The sequence below is a fragment of the Schistocerca gregaria genome, chromosome 9 (assembly GCF_023897955.1).
Source record: "Schistocerca gregaria isolate iqSchGreg1 chromosome 9, iqSchGreg1.2, whole genome shotgun sequence".
Taxonomy (NCBI): domain Eukaryota; kingdom Metazoa; phylum Arthropoda; class Insecta; order Orthoptera; family Acrididae; genus Schistocerca; species Schistocerca gregaria.
The window spans coordinates 209,747,558-209,769,721 of NC_064928.1; the positions used below are offsets into that span (position 1 = coordinate 209,747,558).

Below are 22,164 nucleotides of genomic sequence, written 5' to 3' on the forward strand. Positions count from 1 at the left end.
TATTCTGACAGCAGCAAAATCTTTCCATATGAAATTCAGTGGATTTACTTACATTTCCCATAAATACTCCCTAAGTAGTACATATCACAGACACGTCACACAACCATAACTGATTCTTCTACAAATAGAGTGTTTTTTTTTTTTTTGTATGATTAAATTATTGAACCAGTCATGGCAAAGTTTAAAAAACATGAAATATGTATACTATAAATGTTAACACTGTACTCTAATTTAAGCTCCCTTAGAGCCAAGTCAAGAGCTATACATGCCATAAGCATAGTATATAACTGTGCCCCTTATTTGTATGAAGTGTGAATTCAAGGACTGCATGAAGGTAACTTTTTTCCAACAATAAACTGTGTAAAATATATATGAGTGTACTGAAATGGCACTCCTTACTTCATTATAAGGTATTTTGTAAAGTAATAGAGATACATGTGGTAACCTTTAGACAGATGTGTGAGTGGGGCTCACCATCAGATTCTATGTTTCATTATCAGCAGAAATATTTCCAAAACACAACACAATTAATAAGCAATTCTAAATACTTAAGTGTATTGTTAGGTACAAAATAAAAACCTGTAGGGCTTCCTGGAAAACATTCCCACTGCTTGCTTGGGGGTCTCTGCAGCAACTGACTCAGGACCCAGGCTGTGAGTCAGTTTATAAACAAACATATCTTATCAGCTGCAGTTCAGCTCACAGGATCAAGCTGTTAATGCTGATCCCATGACAGTATGCACTGCAGTTATCTGATCTCCAAGAGAGCAAATTTTGTGTGTTTCAAAGGTCTATCACTGTTTCTGCTTGTACAAAAGCTTTTTGCTGAACTCTTAACTATAGCCCATTTACAAGATCTAGAAATATAATACATTTTGAGTAACTTTCTAGCTGTACCTTCATGTGTAGATTTAAAACAGAGTAAGCTGTTTGCAATACACTGTCCATACAGCTTTGATCTTTAGTCTTTATAGTTGCCTTAACAACCCAACAAAAATATCATCTTATTTTGCATAGTTCCTTCATTGCTATCTTGTTAATAACCTTTTGGTATAATGTAGATAAGATGATATGTAACGTTTCTAACTGAAAGTACTGTACAAGCTGCTTATAAATTCTGAAATGTTACATTTAGATGACAGGGTATTTAAGAGTATATATTTTTTATATTATTCTTGACAATAACAGTCAAAGTTCCATGAACTGTTGTAGATATTACCATAATACCAGATTTAAAAGTATTTTCATCTCAATTCTGGATTCCTGTGTAGATAAAAAAAGGAGAAATTTATATTCTGGTCCATTTCTTGTTTTGTCTAAACAAACTGATCAAAGACTATAGTAGGAAACCAGGAATGAATAATTATATTCAAAACTAAATTAAAAGCTATTTCATTAGCCCTTCTATAAAGTGCCTCAATATTTGTAAACTGAGTTTGAAAATTTCAGTTGGCACTTTAGGAACCAATCTTTATAACAAAAAGACCCCTCGTGAAATATACACTGTCTCACAAAAAAGGTGTACAACCCAAAAGATGTGGTCAGATATCAATATAACTTCATATATGTACACACCATCAGCAAGTACAGAAATTATTTACGAGTTGCATTTCTCTGCGAGAGGTAGAACTGCCACCAGAGTGATTTACTGTTGTTGATGTTTATTGTTGTTACTAGGCCTGGTAGTGTAATGAGCGGCACGAACAGTGTCACATGTTGAGTGATCACTGAAGGATACAGAGATGCTGTGTACTTGTAAAAGAGAGTTAGCAGCATATGAAGCAGCATTGGAAGGACCTCATTGGAGGACTCAATTATGGCCACCGGCAAACCTGTGTGACATCCAGAGTTGAGGGACATTTGGATGTGCCCCTACCCAGTGTCGGCCTGCACATGAATCCTTGGCTGGCGTACTGGTCATCAAGGTTCCAGTCTATCACTTCTGACCACCACAAGGCTGGATCCCCATTAAATGTACAAAACACATTTTAATCCTTTCACTTCCACAGTTGCCACCCCAGAATGAGTAATGGACACCACGCAACTTAGTTTCACCCCACACCAATAGTCAGAGACTAGCAGCACCTACACTAGTGAATAGCTGTCTCTTATGTACGGTACTGTTAACTGCACAGCATGGCTGCATTTGCAGAGGTGGGATGACTAGGAAGCATGGACCATTAAACAATGACATCACATTGTGTTCAATAATGAGTTGGATTTTGGCACTATCCTAGGAGATCCACAGTCTGCGAGTATGGCTGTGACTTGGGAAGAGGTCGCATTCTTCCAATGTTCTGGAGAGAGACAGCAGTGTCATGATGTGAGGAGCCAACAGGTGTGACTTTAGGTCATGGCTGCTAGCAATTGAGAGAATTCTAAAGGCAGAACGGTACATCGCGCACATGTTGTGTCCTCATGTTACCTCTCAAGTGATAGTACCGTGGTGTTTTTTTTTTTCATTAGCACAATGCCTGTTGACACAACTTTTGTGTTTGAACTGAGTGATGTTTAAGCTCTTCCTACCCAGCAAAATCTCCATATCTGTCTGTGATATCATGTGCCAGAACAGAATGGATGTCAACTTTTTCCCAGTGCCAGTATCAAGGGCATTGAAACAGAGGATGACACACGTAAAGCTGAAATACTAAACACCTTTTTCCAAAGCTGTTTCACAGAGGAATACCCCACTGCAGTTCCTTCTCTAAATCGTTGCACAAACGAAAAAATGGCTGACATCGAAATAAGTGTCCAAGGAATAGAAAAGCAACTGGAATCACTCAACAGAGGAAAGTCCACTGGACCTGACGGGATACCAATTCAGTTCTACACAGAGAATGCGAAAGAACTTGCACCCCTTCTAACAGCCATGTACTTCAAGTCTCTAGAGGAACGGAAGGTTCCAAATGATTGGAAAAAGAGGACAGGTAGTCCCAGTCTTCAAGAAGGGCCGTCGAGCAGATGTGCAAAACTATAGACCTATATCTCTGACGTTAATCTGTTGTAGAATTTTAGAACATGTTTTTTGCTCGCGTATCATGTCGTTTCTGGAAACCCAGAATCTACTCTGTAGGAATCAACATGGATTCCGGAAACAGCAATCGTGTGAGACCCAACTCGCTTTATTTGTTCATGAGACCCAGAGAATATTAGATACAGGCTCCCAGGTAGATGCCATTTTCCTTGACTTCCGGAAGGCGTTCCATACAGTTCCGCACTGTCGCTTGATAAAGAAAGAGCTTACGGAATATCAGACCAGCTGTGTGGTTGGATTGAAGAGTTTTTAGCAAACAGAACACAGCATGTTGTTCTCAATGGAGAGACGTCTACAGATGCTAAAGTAACCTCTGGCGTGCCACAGGGGAGTGTTATGGGACCATTGCTTTTCACAATATATATAAATGACCTAGCAGATAGTGTCTGAAGTTCCATGTGGCTTTTCGTGGATGATGCTGTAGTATACAGAGAAGTTGCAGCATTAGAAAATTGTAGCGAAATGCAGGAAGATCTGCAGCGGATAGGCACTTGGTGCAGGGAGTGGCAACTGACCCTTAAGATAGACAAATGTAATGTATTGCGAATACATAGAAAGAAGGATCCTTTATTGTATGATTATATGATAGTGGAACAAACACTGGTAGTAGTTACTTCTGTAAAATATCTGGTGGGTATGCATGCGGAACGATTTGAAGTGGAATGATCATATAAAATTAATTGTTGGTAAGGCGGGTACCAGGTTGAGATTCATTGGCAGAGTCCTTAGAAAATGTAGTCCATCACCAAGGAGGTGGCTTACAAAACACTCGTTCGACCTATACTTGGGTATTACTCATCGGTGTGGAATCCGTACCAGGTCGGGTTGACAGAGGAGATAGAGAAGATCCAAAGAAGAGCAACGCGTTTCTTCACAGTGTTATTTGGTAAGCGTGATGGCGTTACGGAGATGTTTAGCAAACTCAAGTGGCAGACTCTGCAAGAGAGGCGCTCTGCATCGCGGTGTAGCTTGCTGTCCATGTTTCGAGAGGGTGTGTTTCCGCATGAAGTATCAAATATATTGCTTCCCCCTATTTATACCTCCCGAGGAGATCACGAATGTAAAATTAGAGAGATTTGAGCATGCACGGAGGCTTTCCGGCAGTCGTTCTTCCTATGAACCATACGCTACTGAAAGAGGAAAGGGAGGTAATGATAGAGGCACGTAAAGTGCCCTCCGCCACACACCATTGGGTGGCTTGGGGAGGGTAAATGTAGATGTAGATGTAGATGTAGATGTAGATTCACCAGTTACAACAGTAGTATGCCACCTTGCCTCAACACCTGTCCTGGGCGAACCTGTGCATGCATCCAGGCCAGAGTGGGTGCAGTGTTATATTGGTAAATGGGTTCATACTGTCATATTCTTCATAAATTTGACTTGACAGTGGTATCACTGAAATAACACCAATCTCACAACCCATGAAATTTAATTTTGTTTCCTCATTGCCTTCTGGCACTTTACTTTTCTGTATTGGGGAATGTACAATTACTGTTCTTGAAGAGTCAACAGCATATTTATAAGGAGTGTTGAAATGGAATGGTAGAAAACGTTGTAACAATCAAATAATTTGAAATTTGGAAATGCTGGTAATGTAGTGGGACATCTAGGAACCCAAATGAAGTGTCTGGCATTGTCATGTGCTTGTGTGGGCACATGATGAAAGAGAGAAACGGAAAGTTTTATGTCCCATCCATCTGACAGGGGATTGCATGCAAGGACATTGTGGCATTCACACTGCAAAATTCAACAATTGAGGAGCAGTGAGATGTTATCATATTTCTGACTGCTGAAGAGGTTAAACTTGTTGATATTCATTGTTGGATAGTGGCAATGTATGATGGGCGACAGTGTGTCTGACAAGTCAGTGAGAAAGGGGAGTGTCTGCTTTCCTGAAGGTCGGGAGTGAGTGAGTGAGTGAGTGAGTGAGTGAGTGAGTGATCAGGAGACCAGGCCCAGCAAATATGGCAATTGCAGCCAAATTCATTAATAAGGAGAATGACGTGGTGAGAAGTGATTGGTGTGGCTAAATAATGTATTCATTCTTTCACACTCCATGGTGGGAAAACTCAAAGACATGGAATGGGTTACAATTCACAGACATGACACTATGAAGTGCCTATGTTGTACACTTTCACAAAAGTCATTAAAGACAGGTCACTCATGTTCCTTGCCAAAGGCACATGTCATACTATATTCTGATCTTTTAACAGCTTGCATTATTGGCCAAAAATTATTTTCAAAAATCAAATGTTACATTAACATCATTCTTCATAGATGACACACTTTAAATTATGGAATAAGTCGGATTTCTATTGAACAATATAATTTCTTATGTAGCTTACTATACATATGAGACTCAATTAAAGTGACTATTGTTTCCTATTGAACTATAACTGATTAGCAGACTTGTGAACCAAGCACTCAGTTTGAAAAAGGCAGCACAGGCCACAACAAGTGCACCTGCACAGTCCAGCAACCACAGAGCTAATTATCACTGCCACCTGGCACTTCCTGCCTGCACTGATACAGCACTTCCTATGGTCTCTCCGACCTAAATATGCCAATTAATGCTCTCTCTCTCTCTCTCTCTCTCTCTCTCTCTCTCTCTCTCTCTCAGAGTCTGATTGGATTTCCAGCTTTCCTACTCTTCAAAATGTATCGTGTTAAATTTACTTAACCTTCACTCAAAAACGACTATGTTTATTTAATATTGCTTCACAAAGAGAAAGAATGCTATACAAATTACGTAAAATGGTGCATAGTAATGAAGTCAATATTAGGAGATGGGTTAAATGGAAAATCTGTCTGATTGAAAAATAGGAAAATAATGATTATAGAAATGACTGTTGGAAAACAATAATGTAATAAGGGCAGAGAGAAACAACAAAGCTGATACTATTCCTGTTTCCTCAACAAAACCAGCTGTAATATATTAACAAAAATAATCATCTTTCTTTACATTACAAAATCAACTGTCACATATTTGACACTAGTAACTTTGCACTTCCAAGATGCCACATAGGCACATTTAAAAAATCACTTCACAAAAACTGTTGACAAACAGAACAAAGAAGAAAGCTGCTACAGTTAGATTAAAATATGAAATCAAACACTGAAGTAACTTTCAACGTTCTAAGAAGTGTAAACAGAGAACTTTTTGTTTACAAACACACCGGTAATTACACAATACTGCTGAACCGAAAATAGTAGTGAAAAATGTAACATCTGGGGCAGAAAGTAGGCCTAAAGTGTATTAAATTCTGGGAGAAGAGCACATCAGCTAAACCTGAGACATGACTCACTCTGTGTCCATCGCTGCTGCTGCCACTGCAGTGCCCACTACACTGGTGCAACCTGTTGTGCCCACACAGACCACTGACACAGCCACGCATGACGTCACCTTCCCCCCCTCCTCTCAAAACTCCCCTCCACTTCCTCATCCCCTCCCTTCCCCTTCCAACACTCTCCATCCTGCCACCTGCCCCCACCACTACTACTGCTTCACTTCCCCATACTTCCACCATTGGTACAGTCATAGTAAATGCACCAGCAACCAAGCAGCACTGCTCAAGGTCAAGGGACTTCCCAGGTCAGCTATGCTTTCCCACGGGTGGACTGCAAAGTATGCACAAAGGGAAACTCAGTTCTCAAGACACTTGTTCTTCTGACTTTAAATGTAATGCTTCAAAAGATATCCATTGACAATTATCACACCAAGCATAATCAACACAACACATTCATATGAAGTACTGAGAACACACAGCACTCTACAAAAACTGTCCTGTAAACAATTAGACACAATGACAGTGGCCTAATATTTCATTTAATCCACTGTTACGTTTGTTGTTTACAAGCAAAATAAGAGTATTGCAGGCATATTGTGCACAGTTTTTCTCTTTTTTAGAAAAAAAAGAGAAAAAAAGCTCTAAGAATAACTGTGGACTTAAAAAGAGAGAGTCATGTAAATTTCACTTTACAGAGCTCAGTGTCCTGAATATTCCACGTGTATTCATTTATGAAACTATCTTGTTCCCCAGGAACTACCACTTGATAACAGGCAAACTACTACAGTACAATCATGTTCACAGTCACTATACCAGAGAGAAATCAAAAATATACCGAACATATTCCAGGGTAGCATCCTATCAGAGGAGTATAATTAACAATGGTGTGATACTACACGATACGATACCAGGGGAAGTCAAATATTTAAAATGAAACTGAAGGTATTACTAATGAAGCACTGTTTCTTTTCTGTGAAAGAATTTCTGAGGATGTAAAATAAATGTTACTTTAAAAAATTATATTTTAAGAATAGGTATCTAATTTTAATATAGGTACTATTTTGCAGATACTATGTGTTGTTATATCTTTTTTTGACCTGTCCTTAAAAAGCTACTAATAAACTTAGATTACACCTACTTACTTTCACTTCGTGGCTGACACTAAATAAGATTGTATCCTCATTTTGACCTGTCACTATTAATTGTGCAATTTGTGATGTATAATAAAATTGGACCAATAAAAAGTCATAACAATGGATTGTGTTTAGACAACAACAGTAACATTCATAAATATGATACTAGGATAAATATCTTGTACAGGTTATCACCCAAGCAGCAGCAGCAGCAGCAGCAGCAGCAGCAGCAGCAGCAGCAGCAGTAGTAGTAGTAGAATAGAAGAAGCAACTGGGATTTGCCCAAAGTAGTTTACAGAAACCACAGAAAACCTAAATCAGGACATCAAGACAGAGACTGGAGCCTCCATCTTCCCGAATAAATAGACACTTGTTAACAACAAACTCATTTGTTTTACCCCAGTATACAATGCTGTTTTTCTTATGCACTCTTGAAAAAAAGCTATTTCATATTGTAAATAGCAGGTGCTGTCCATTCACCATATCAAACCAATCACTAAACTTCACTGTGTGACAGAAAGCAGTAAGACTTCAGCCACAAAAATCTGTGACCGCAGACCCAATAATGTGAGGAACGTTTAGAAAATAGATGAGTTCTTAAGATTAATGTGAAGGGCATTCATGTAAATTATCAGCAAGTTGCCATATTTTCACCATAAGACAGTATTATGAATGTAAATTGACTCATTTGTTACACAGTATAACAAAAATGGAAATTCCTGGACAGAACAATGTGCAAAATATGGGAAAGGCAAACACTCACTTATACCCGACTGATATGTGGAGCATGTAAACACATAAGAGGAAACACTCTTCACAATAGCTCTTTTTCTGGTAAAAGTACACACATTCACACACACAGCCACACATTAGCAGCAAAATGCATACATGGAAACTGAAAAGTTGTGGGATCAAGTACTGCTTGGAGCACAGATGTTTTTTTTAATCCACTTTTAACTTAGCCTTCACCTTTCAATAATGTGGTGATTCAATAGAAATGTCACACAGTTAAGATTCTATTATATATTGTAGGCCTCATTTCCATGATTGGATAAATGCTGCTGGTTAGGGACACACAAGTTGCTCAAGTGGCTTCCAGTTGAAAGACTTGCACCAGGCTACTGTGCTACACAGAATTACTATCGTTAACCACACTCTAAAAATTATCAGTATGGATTCAAGTACTGAAATCTTCTCTTAGCTACATGGAACATAGCTATAAATAGTGCTCATTATTTACAGACGTGAAAAATATTTTTCTTTGGGTAGCATCATTGTGATCAATTAAATATTAAGCAACTAATAGCAGAAAAACAACAGCTATCAAGTAAAACTGAGGAGGCAGCAGCTGTTTCAAAGTAGCAGCTTTATCACTAATACACTCAAATTTATATGGCACCAGTGTGAATAGCTCTAAGCATTATAGTGACAGTTTAATGTTAAAGAAATATTAGGATTCTATGATGTTTTTTCATATGTTAATGTGCACCTCCATTTTTTCCACATCTCTTTCTTGATAGCATCTACAGAAGATGAATGAATGAATGAATGTGTTAATGATCCATTGTTGAAATAACAAATAACAAAATGTGTGTACGAAAAGCAAGTACCATTTCATTCTACCATCACCGCAGCACTAGTGTTGCAGTGCCACACATTCATACTTTTCCCTTTTCTTTGTTGTCTTTCCAGTAATAGCACTGCACCTGGTTTATATTGTGCTTACACTAATTTGTGAGCATTCAAAATGTTTAGGTCAATTTCTGAGCCCACCGACTGAAGTGCATCGTGTAATACTGTTTTCTGACACAAAGTTTATTAAGCCACCTGAAATTCATTGTCAACTTATTGGTGAATATGAAATGACTGATGAAACAGTGATAAGCTAGGTGAGACAATTCTATGATGGATGCACCAATGTTCATGACAAACCATGGAGTGAGTAGCCTTCTATTATCAATGACAGTTTGGTTGGGAAAGTGTATGAGAAAATTTGTGAAAACAGACAGTTCACAATAACAATGCTCTGTGATCAGCTTCCACAAATTTCAAAAAAACTGTTTTGCATGAGATTGCCACAAATCACTTAAATTTTCACAAATTAATTCATAAGACACAAAGGTATTACAGGCATTGGTTGTGATGGGACATTGATTTAAATCAATGGAGAAAATTGAAAATTTGAGCTGGACAAAGATTTCAATGCACGTCTCCTACTTACTAGGGCATCTGCCTACAAAGCAGGAGACCTGAGTTTGAGTCAGTAGTCAGAGCATCCACCTAGTAAGCAGGAGAGACAGGTTCAAATCACAGTACAGCACAAATATTCAACTTTCCCCGCTGATTTAAGACAATACCCACTCACAGCCAATGTCTGTAATACATCTGTGTCTTTATTCATAGTGGCTCTTGGATGAAAATGGTGTCTGTTCTTTCAGACATGTCTGAAAGAACGGACACCACATATACAATATCAATTCTAGTTGGGTTCTGAAAATTCTTATAGATGTCCACAAAATAAAGCAACATGGCCAGTGCTTTGACATTTCTTTCCAAACAAAGTGATGAGTAACATGAATTCTTTAACAGAATTGTGACCGGTAATGGAATCTGAGTTTGTCATGTCACTCCAGAATCAAATGGAGTGGAGGCACTCACAATCCCCCCTCCCCCCCCCCCCCCCCCCCCAAAAAAAAAGAAAATTTAAAACAACATTATCAGCACAAGCAATCATGTGCACTGGGACACACAGGGCAGTCTACTTGTTGAGTTCCTTCCCAGGTGACAACTTCAACATGGTATGATACTGTGGAACAATGGGATAACTTTGGTGTGCAATTCAAAACAAAAAAGATGTGGAATGGCCAGTTAAGGCATTGTATTGCTTCATGATAATGCACATCCCCATTCTGCTTGTGTCATTCAAAACCTTGTTCAGCAATTTTGTTGGGAGCAGTTGGATCACCTGCTGTGCAGTCCTGATCTCACTCTTTCTGCTTACCACTTGATTTTTAACTTTAAGTGAGATATTGGAGGAAGGCACTTTTACAGTGATGACAACACAGTCTTGAAATAAACCATACACTGTTACTAAGTCATTCTCCAAAGAATCACTCTGTAAAATGCTCTGTCCCTCATTAAGTATGAAGAACAGCAATGGCCTTGCTTTGCTGGAGACACTGGTTCTCACCTGATGGCCAAATTTACACATCATCGGGTCAGGTTAGTACTTGGATGGGTCTGCGTATGCTGGGTGCTGTTGGCTCAGATAGATGAAAATCGCCATAGTAGCATCCAGCTGAAAGATTTGTACCAGGCTATTGGCCATGTGGCATTAATAATAATAATAATAATAATAATAATAATAATAATAATAATAATAATATTTAACATGCTGGACATAATAACTGATGTGTACATGACCCAAAGAATAAGCAACAAACTAAAATAAATAGGTGCACACTACTTGTGAAGCTGAAGCATAATAATAAAGACTTGCACATACGAATAATATGTAACGTTGATCACTTGCCATACAGAAACACAAATCCAAAATTTCCTGCTGTGGTAAGACAACAGTTGTACATGGAATAAACGCAGTGATAAGCTTATCAAGAAATGACTTTTCCATTTGCTGTGCACCAAGAAGCATTTTGCTATGCAGCAAGAAACATTTCCCATTATCTTGCTGACCAGATATAAATTGCCATAATATTTTGCATACATTCACTCCCTGTTATCATATGGAGCAATGCAGCTAACGCCCATTAACTAACAAATGCACAAAAAGAAAACAGCAAGAATATAGTGTGAAGTTGAGAACCAAATGACCTGCAGAGGTCCCTTCATGGATACCAGCATTTCGATACATACAGTCCAGTAAGTTATTTTACTCTGTAAACTTACAGTGAGTTAACTGATAGGTCTTGTGTGCCTCTGTACCTTTCTGAGTGCCACAAGTCATTACCAACAATACTTCAGACAAGAATTAACAACATTTAGCAGTGTCCTCAAACTGAAACATTTCTCAGACATCCATATCATATGGAGAGAGATACTCTGAACACCAGATGTTCATTTCGCAGACAAGCTGGTGTGCTTGCATGTCACCTACATGTGAGCCAACTAAAAAAAAGATGCTACACTCTTAACAATTCTGATAATCTCAACTGCAGACCCTACTAAACCTTTTGAACAGAGAGAAACACAGATTTTTTCGATTCACGACATCATACTGTTTATGGCATTGCAAGATTTTCTTGTACAACAGTTTGGTGATCAGCATTTCCAATCTATACATCAGATCTTATCTGTGTGCTAGTTAATTAACCACCATTTTTTTTAAAAATATGGTGTTTTACTTTTTTCATACGACTAATTATATTTCGCCTAGGATTTTGCCTTACTGCATAAAACACAACTGATATTTATGTTACAAAAGTAAACAACATGCCTTTATACACTTAACAAGCAACTGTTTGCATATTTTTCCAGCAACTGGTTTCACAATTATTATTATTAGTATTCACAAATCCATCAAAGATGAAATAAAAAAGTAAGCAAGTCACATTTTGTACAGCATAATGCTGTAACAACTTTATACATTACATAATTATGATGTTTGAAGTTGTCACAGTTGTCACATTATTGTGAATCCACTCACAATGTACAGACAGAAGATAATGTCTACTTTTTATGAGTAGAGAAAAATAATTGACAGTTACGACCTGTAATACATAATACTACAGAAGTGCTTGAAAATAACAAGTCCTTGAAATCAGCTAATTGCAAAACTGAAATAAAGATCATCTACATTACAGGCTACTAAGGACCAGGTTTTCTTTTGTTAAACATTTAGAAGCAGTGGACCTCCACAGGAACAAAATTTTAAAAACTTTTTCTTTGTCTGCAGATAAATGCTTGCAGTCCTTGTGCACACTGAGATCCCCATTCCACAGTATCACAGCACTGTGCTTGGGGAACAAAAACAAAATGGTGTAGCTACACTGAAAAACTTGAGTGTTGTGTGGCAATTGTATAATGCAGTAATTTATTCTTGGCATCAGCAGAAAAGTTGCAGCTGTGTCATGCCAATGCAGATAACTAAAGTAGTAATCTGAAAGAAGGAAGAATGATTAAGATTCAGTGTCTCATTGACAACAAGGCCATCAGTGATGGAGCATAAGCTCACATTATTTCAAGAATGGAGAAGGAAATTGGCCTGCTCTTTCTAAGGAACCATTCCGGTGTTTGCCCAGAGCAATTTAGAGAAACATAAATGAGGATGATCAGAAAGGGATCTGAACTGTAATCCTCTTGAATGGGAGTCCAGTGTGCCAACCACTGCACCACCTAGCTTGGTGAAATGGTTTGGATGTGGTGCAACTCCCACACGGTGCAACTCCCACACGGTGCTCCACTTCACAAATGTGCCTGGAACCATTTTGTTTTCATTTCCCTAGTAGAATGCTACAATACTGTGGCACAGAAATTTCAGTGTGCATGAGGAATGTAGACATGTACCCACAAGCATACAAAACATTAACTACATGACCATATTTTTTCAATGTGACTATTAAAACTTTATGGCTGCCCCTCATATAAAATGTCACGTGTTGACCTCTTTTTACTAGGTACCCACTTTAAAAGCATGACATTTAAGTCTAAATGAGCAACTGCTCAGTCCTCAATAAAGCAAAGTCACATGGTATGATTGGATGGGAGACTCTCAAAGGCATTGTTGAGTTGCCTGTTTGCAAGTTCTTTTCATCAGACATCACTCCTCTGACTTGCGTGTCCTTAAGCTACCCCAGTAATCTTTTCCGGGAAAGTGGACCTGTAGTTTACAGTGGAATCTGGACCACATGTTGTGCCTGGCATATCTTCACCTCATTAAGAGGTTAATGTTAGGTTAAAGGCAGATTGAAAGATGACCACAATTTGATCCTGGGACTTTATGGTATGCAGGTTCACACTTCACCAAGTCCAACTCAGTTCTCTATAATACTATACAGTTACAAAAGACTGAATAGCTACTTGTGTACACAGAAAGATGAAGTTTTTTTTAAATAGTTAGCAATCAAATCAAGGCTAAACCAGGACATTGTGTGCAAGGAAATAAAACAGGTTATTTTTGTAGTGGCACGTAAGGAACAGAGAAAGTGAAAGAACGTAAAACCCACTGATACTGCAGTGTTATTGTTGAATTGAGTTTGGTTATAAAAAATGAAAGTTTTCATATCAAAAGTAAAATTCAGTCAAGGAAACTATAAAATTATAAGACAGAATTTCTAGCCAGGCCTTCCTTACACCAGACAAAATATTTAGTGCTGCTGATACACAAATGTAGAAAAGTAAAACTACACAACACTGACCTAGCTTTTGGAACTATTAGTCCATTCCTCTAAGAATGATAGGTTGGGGAAGTTTAAAAAGGTAAGGCAGGTCACTCAGACGCCAGGATGTGAGGGATGAGACTACCCCCTCTCTTCCCCAGGGAAGGAACTATTAGTTCTGAAAGGCAGGACAGTGTTGTGTACATTCTACGTCTCTATCAGAAGCACTAAATATTTTGTCATCTGAAGGCAAGTTGTCGCCAACAAATACACCTCATAAAACAAAATGTTTTCAAAATAGACTAATTTTCTATCTGTTGATGGCAGTTTTTATTTCAAAGTCACTGACTTTGGGCAATGTTGCATATTGCCAGATTTGTTAAACAATAAATATGAATTATAATCGGATTTTAATCCTGAGCTTACAATGCTACAAAGCTAAAAACTTTGTCTATATAATTACAGTACAAAAGTTGTATTACATACCATATCTCCTAGTTACAGAGTAACCACTTGTAGTGGAACTATGAGTTTCACTGTGATATGATAAAACCACACTGGCATTCTGTTCACTTCCTATTAAAACTGAGTACCTGGTGTGGCCCAGATATGTATTTATTCTACTCTTTTATTAGGCCATCTTCTCCTCCCCCCCCCCCTTCTGTTAATTTCCTCTTCGCTTTCTCTGTCCATTTCCTCCTCTCCCTCTCTCTGGATCTCTCTTTGCCCCCCTCTCTGTCCATCTCTTCCGCTTTCCTTTCTCTGTCCATCTCCTCTTTCCCCCACCTCTGTCCATTTGCCCCTCCTCCTCTCTCTGACCATCTTGTCCCTCCCAAATGTCTCCATCTCCCTTGTCTCACCATGTTATCATACTCACCTCAATAGGAGGCTGATGGGGCTTACCCCACAGTATTTCTTTTCAGACCATAACTAACATAGTGTTCAAAATTTGGTTGAAGTTGTTCCATGTGTTTAGAATGAGTGTTTTATCCATGGCTTTAACACTTACACAAATGTCAAATATATTTCTTGTGCATTTAAAATATTTCACACATACTTGTTGCTAACTCCCTGCGATGAGTGTGTCCAATCTTCATAAAGTATTCTCATCATCAAGGTGGACCTGCTATTACCATATTGGTAGAACAACTAGACGTAGATACTAAAAATGATACTTATTGTTAACACATAGTCCACAGAGGCTCAAATAAAAGTAAATAAAAAAAGGTAGAATAAAACAGTTTAAAGCACATGTACTGTCTGTGAATGTGCGTGTGTGTGTGTGTTTTTCAAATTATGTTGAGATAAAACAATTGCTTTCTTAATTTCAAACACACTATAAAACATTCTTTAAGTATAAAACATATCCTTAAACTAGTGGTACAGCAAAAATGTGGTGTGCTACAGCGATTGCAAAGTGAAATGTGTGCAAAAAGAGAAGCAGAGACAAAGACTGAGATGGTGCATACCCGTGCTTTAGCTGGTGCTGTCCCTGCATTTGAGAGCGCAGGTGCAGATTAAACAGAGACTTGGTCGCAAGTCTAGAACAAGAGACCAGAACAAAACATGCAGCATGCAGGCATGCAACTCCTCTGCCAGCGGTGCAACACTATCACATAGCACTCTACTGACTCGGTGCCTTTTCACTGTAACAGTCAACATCTTTAAAAGCATCATGTAAGAAACAGCATGGATGATTACTATGTACAGAATGCTGATTTAAGGCTATGGTGACTAAACAAAATATTCTAGTGCAACATGCCACAAGGTACTGTTTACAGACAAGCATATGAAATTGACAACAGACATAAGCAGAGTGGCCAAATGTCACAGGAAGGGCTATCCCATTTGAAGACACACAACGTGTGAATGTTGTGGCTAAAAGTGGCACATGGCATGTATACAGACACAATACTTGAACAGTCTGTTACAGACAGGCATGCAGCAAACATGGCAAAACATTGTGAGTGGAATGTGAACATGGAGAGATAAACTGTGCTGCACACACGAGTGGTCATAACACATACGAAATAACATAAGAATTCGGGTCTCTCAGCTCAATAGTGTCTATGATGAGTCTTTAATATTGTAGCATGTTAGCACACTTGTAAACCCCTGCACAGGACAAGCATAAATGTGCGATGAATATCCAGCTATATCCTATATCCAATATATGTTTTCCGGAATGAAATTTTCACTCTACAGCAGAATGTGCGCCGATTTGAAAGTTCCTTGCAGATTAAAATTGTGTGCCAGACCGAGACTCAAACTCAGGATCTATGCCTTTTGTGGGCGATTGCTTTACTGACTGAGCTACTCGAGCACGACTCATGACCTGTCGTTACAGTTGAAAGTCCACCAGTACCTCATCTCCAACCTCCTGATATTAAGTTCTGAGTTAGAGTCTTGGTCTGGCACACAGTTTTAAACTGCCAGAAGTTGAATATAGGCTTTCATGGAGAGTATGTGTGTTCTTGGTAAAATTTATTTTATGAATGTGGATAATTTGGCGAGTTTTTGCCAAATTTAGTGTTTTTTTTGCCGATTTAAGTGAAATTTTATTTATCAGTTTGAAGTGTTTTTCGTTTTGCCAAATCCAGTGACCTTTTGTTTTATAAAATTTGGTGTTATCTTCTGCAATTCTCATATTTATTTTTCCACTTTTGGTGCTGTTTTTGCCAAATTGGTGATATTCTTTTTTTTTAACAAATTCAGGATTATCTTCTGCCATTTCAGTGTTATTTTTCACTAGTTTTGGTGTTGGTTTTTCTTACCAGTTTCAGTGTTGATGTTTTTTGCAACACTCAGTATTGTTTGTAATTTCAATGTCATTTTTGGCCAATTTTGGTACTATTTTTTATCAAATTAGGCATTAGTTTGCCAGTTGCATTGTTATTTTTTGTTTGTCACTTTTGGTGTTATATATTGCCCTTTTTTGGTGCTATTTTTTGCCAAATTCGGTGTCACTTTTTGCCAAATGTGGTGTTATGGTACTTTTTTCCCCGAAAGTATTAAATGGTGCAGACTGTTCTGTATCCCCACCATCCATGAATGAGTAAGTGTCTTTGTAATCAATTTCATTACAATAGTGATGAGGTTTAAGTATGAAAAAAGAACATCATTTTTAGGTATAGCATATTTTGTGTTAATCCAAATAGGTGTTTTGTCTTGTAATGTATTGTATTGTATTTTTTGTTTGAGGTACTCTTGGGGTGGCGTACAGCAGATCCCCTTACATCACAGCAAGTATGGCATGGAGCTACCGACATTGCACAGATTGCATAAGGGAAGCCTTAGAATATGACACAATATGACCCACCAATTAACAAGTATAATAATAATGGCTAACATATACAATGAAAAGTTGTGTATAATCTGAATGAGAGTTGATTTTACATCCATTCAGTCCAGAACTTTGTAACTATGCATAATAACAGTTTATTATTGAAAAGGTGAAAGAGAAAAGAACAGTTACTGCTTTCATTTGATATAAAAGAAATCAATATCACAGATTTTTATGGTTTTGGCACCTGGAAATCTTTCAGGCAGCTGATGACTGCCTTATCACAGTGCCTTCCAAAGACTTTTGGCCACTCAGCATTTTTGAAGTCATATTTCTAATTTGCAAATGTCACAGGCACAAATGGATTTAAGTACATGCACCTTTAAGTATGCTTCTATAGACTATTTATCATTAAAACAAATCATTGTGTTAATATACATCAATGCTTTGCTTTTAATGTACACATTCATTTATTGTAATTTAATCATGTACATTTCAATTATCAATTGTTTAAAGATAATTAAAATAATTTTAAATAATTTAATTTAAAGATAGAGAATACGCTGACCAACCTTAAAAATTTCTAGTACTGGTACAGAAATTTTATTCTTTTCAAATAATCTGTCTGTCAACTGTCAAGACAAGGCACTCTGCTAGTTCCTGTTACCACTGTTTCTCAAGAAAATGCTATTTATGCATTATGCATGTAGAAGGGAAGGAAAGTGTGTGGTAATCAGACTGACTACAAGGGAAACTTAGTCTCAAGTTGTTATTGTTGCGGTTGTGGCTGTGCTGCCCAATACAAAATATACATGGTGCTGTTGCAAAATGCAGACAAACTGCAGGAAATGGTCCCTTAAAGAATGAGGTGCAAAAAAGGTCACATGGACCTGTAGCCTGACACACATTCTAAGTCAAGTTACACCAACTTGAAGGTAGAGATAAAGATCTTTGATAGTGTAGGTTTCAATAGTCGAAATCATACATGTATTGTAAGTGGCAATGTTCTGTCTGTACTAATGTTTTAGTGATCCAGTGACAGTGAACTATCAGCACCATTTCAGCTGCAATGTGTGGTCATAGTATATGTTATTGAGATGCCTCCACAGGGAAATACGAGAGTTACCTGGAGCATCATCATGTAATAGCCACATTACCATTCATACCACAGAACACGTGTCTTCCAGCTGCAGAGGTAGGGCTGCCTCCTTCCAGCTGCAGAAGTAGGGTTTCCTGCACGAACGCCGATACGCCTTTTTTGAGAGACTTGGAACGATGACTGGTGTTATGGGTGGTCACCAGTAATCCCCAAACACACACTGAGGATGAAACAGTGCTGATGGTTCTCTGCCAACATACCAGGAAAACACTAGCACAGACAGCACATTCCCACTTGCCTGGTGCATCCTCAAGTGTGCTTTGTATCACTCAAACCTACACTGTCAAACATCTTTTATCTCCAGCTGCAAGTGGCTGCACCTCATGGTGTACCACATTTCTGACCATATGTCCAAACAACTTTCTTTGCCCCACAATCCTCTCATTTAGCAAAGTTGGCCTGTATATGCTTTTGAATGCATGTATGTGACTGTCTCCAGGAACCCATACCATAAGTGAGTGTATTGTGTATTCTGGTAACACTTTAAATGAGAGTTAGATGCAGGTAAGCTTAAAAAATACACAAAATGTTCAATTTTAAACTTTTAAGAGGGAAATTAATTTAACAAGTCTTAGCAAATAAAAGCCACTTACAATATATTTAAAGAAATTTGTAGCTCTTGCAAATTCTGTGATTGTTTCAACCAAGTATTTAAATTTGTCCTCCAACAGATGGAGCTGATATCTAAAAACTGAAAATTTTCATCCACATTATGTTCATGCTGCACCCAGTAAAATATCACTGTGCATTTTAAGATATGATTTCACAGAGGCTGTCACATAAATTTTCTACAGCAGACTAAACAAATGTTCGACAGCTGGATTTCTAACTACCCACCACTAAACTATGCTAAGTGTAGCAGAATGAGACAGTGTGTGTGAAATCATGCTGCAACAATTATCTGAAGTGCATGTTGTGTTTCTATGTCTTAGGCACCAAGTTTTTGAGATGGTGCAATGGTATTAGATATTTGTGCGTGTTGTGAAAACCATAGATCAAAAGATTTGCATTTATTTCAAAGGGACGTTTGGAGATGTGCTAGCACAGTAACTGATAACAGTTTGTGTTACAGATTACATTTGGGTTGAGAAAACAAAAATGTGGTACCCTGTGGTCCCACGTCATTACTATTAAGTAAGCAAACACACTTTCAAAATATTCAGACCACAGCAGGTGATTTTGAGTGATTTCTTTGCTCAATCATTTGGGTGTCTCATTTCCTTCATTCCTCTCCTCTTGCTTCCAGCTAAAGCAAAGAGTGCTTAGCAGTATCAGTCTGTTTCCATACAAGGGCTGCTTAAAAACAAGTTGAGAGAGTGTATAGATTGCAGTATAATTGTCTGTCCCGTCAAAAACTGTAAGGAACAAGTTCCCAGTGATGCAGACATTGTGGGCAAGGTTTGTGAAGGTGCACACTAAGGAAAAATGGTGTAGAGGCTAGGAATGTTTGCCAAAACTAACTCTGATATATTGCCTGAAGGCATCCATTTCATGTCTCTCATTCAATGTCTGGCTGTCTTAGTTTATGATATTTCACCAGTAGGAGTGGCTGTCATTCTCAAAGCATTATCTTTTACTGTTTATGTGTACTGAAGTTAATGTCTTACCTTACCATTTCCTACCTTCAACCATTGTTCTCTGTAATACAGGAATCCAACATCCATTTAACCTCAGGTTTCCCACTTTCTTTTTGAAGTAATTACCATGCTCTTAGATCTTGACGGCTTTTTGGAACAAGTGGGTATACTAAATAGTGCTTGAGATTCAGTGAATTTTATACACTGTTCTGCATCACTCTATGCATGCTCATTCACTGCCGATATGAACAACCATCCTGGGTTGCTACTTAATTTATGTTACTCTTGTTAAGTGGCTCTTTCTATCAAAAACTAAAGCTGCAGCAATTAGACAAATAAAGAAGTGGAAGTTCAACTTTATGAATATTACATGCTTGTTGGTTTTGAAAACGCAGAAAGGAAAAGTGACATATTCAAAGTAAATGCTCATCATTTTAGTTTTAACTATAATGCTAAGAATCACCTTTCAATAGGATGCTGCGATTGACAAACCGTGATATATTTCATTAGTTATATTTCAAAATTCATGAACAGTTGTGCATTGAAAACATTAAGACCCAGATTTAATCATTCAAAAATACCAGAAAAGTTTATAACTGTTTGTAAATTAATGGCTTTAATCATATTTAAGCATCTCAACAATGGAATATGGCTTTGTAATACTAAAAATTTTGCAAACATCTCATGTTGTTGGCAAATAATGGATGAACAGTTTTTATTTTAAACAATATTGGAATGGCAGAATTGGCTGAGCTCTGTATTGTGTATAAGTTTATATGTGAGTAGAAGGTACGAACTGTGAATACATTTGTAGTCTTGTCTTGTGCCTGAAGAAAAAATAAAAAGGATGTGATCAGAAATGTGTGTCAGGTTACTCATTTGTGACAATGATCTTGGACCTGTTATCCTGCATCAAAGTCATGTAAAGTATAATTTATTAGTGTTCTAACAGTATCCATTTCCTTCCTGCCATATGGTGACACATGTGGGTTATCTTGCCAAGAAAAATCACTTGCAAGTTAACTCTGTTTAAATATGCAATTGGATTAAGATATAAAGTGCAAAAGGGCACAGTATCAAGTAAATTCCTTCTGCTGTTAATGATCCTGTTTGTCCATCACAGATCTGTAGTCTCACTGATTTTTTGGATGGTCTGTATATCGCCTTTATAATGTGTTTCTAAAGTATGTAGCTCATAGTCTCTGAATTTTCTTCTTGAAAGATGTTGATATGTTGGGCTTTGGACACTTTTGTTGGAGTCCATGGAATACCCACTGATCCATAGAATTACAGACTCACCACAGAATTCAGTATCTCAAATTGGCCAAAGAGGGAAAGGGATCCATTAACAGCAGAATTTACAGAATATTACGCATTCATGGCAAATGGTATAATGCAATTACAGGACGATCATCTAACACAAGACTCGAGGAACACAAATGAATTCACACGCAAGGGACAGATCGAGAAATGGCTGTGGCTGAGCGTAAATTCAGTGATGCAGAACACTGCAAAAATCTCACATAAACTCGTATCTTGTTTGCGAGAATAAACTGCTAGGCTTCCGAGTGACTTTAGTCCGTCACAAGCAATGGAGGATAACTTCTTTGAGATAACCATTGCTGATGAAATGAGAAATTTTGAATCGAACAGTTGTCAGAGAAAGAACCTAAAACAGATGCTGTCAGGCAAGACATCAATAAATGCCCAAGACAGCATCAGTGATTACATAAAACTTGCTTTGTGACTCACTCAAATTCTGAAGGTAAAAAGGGATAAAATATGAGGAGCAACAAAGATACTTACAATCTGCACGAAGAACATACTGCAATTATGAGAGTCAAAGGATGTAAAAGAGAAGCAGTAACTCGGAAACGAGTGAAGCGCTGTTGTAGCCTGTCACTAATGGTATTCAATCTGCTAATTGGGCAGCAGTAAAGAAATTAAGATTTTATTTGGAAAGGGAATTAAAGATCATGGTGGAAGAAAGAGACACTTTTAGACTTGCTAATGTCAAGGATGGTAAGTGTGTGTGTGTGTGTGTGTGTGTGTGTGTGTGTGTGTGTGTGTGTGTGTGTGTGTGTGTGTGTGTGTGTGTCTCAGGTAGTTAAACACAGATGACATTTGCATATGATAGATTAGTGTGGACAGCTTCGTCAAACCGGACTTGACTTGGAGCTTGAAAGTGACACCAACAAGAACTTTCCGAGTGCTCTGAAAACAATAAAAGTTCATAGAATGAGGAAATTTGAGACAAGATGACACTGATGAGAGAGAAGAATGGGGTGAGTGGACGATACAAAAATTTGATTCTCATTTGCGAGTCGTCAGCACTCGAGTGCACGCGTCGGCCCTG

General features: G+C 38.0%; 1 protein-coding gene across 14 annotated transcripts in view; it reads right to left on the minus strand.

Moving 5' to 3' along the window:
* The window catches only part of LOC126291618 (echinoderm microtubule-associated protein-like 2), a 552,411-nt gene that overhangs the window by 76,312 nt on the left and 453,935 nt on the right, over positions 1-22,164 (minus strand). For 7 of the 14 annotated variants that reach the window (XM_049985164.1, XM_049985159.1, XM_049985155.1 and 4 more), the window contains exon 6: positions 15,259-15,330. The exons of the other annotated variants lie outside the window; for them this stretch is intronic. In XM_049985164.1, coding sequence (XP_049841121.1) covers positions 15,259-15,330 — 72 coding nt within the window. The remainder of the gene's footprint in view (positions 1-15,258; positions 15,331-22,164) is intronic. 14 annotated transcript variants of the gene reach the window in all.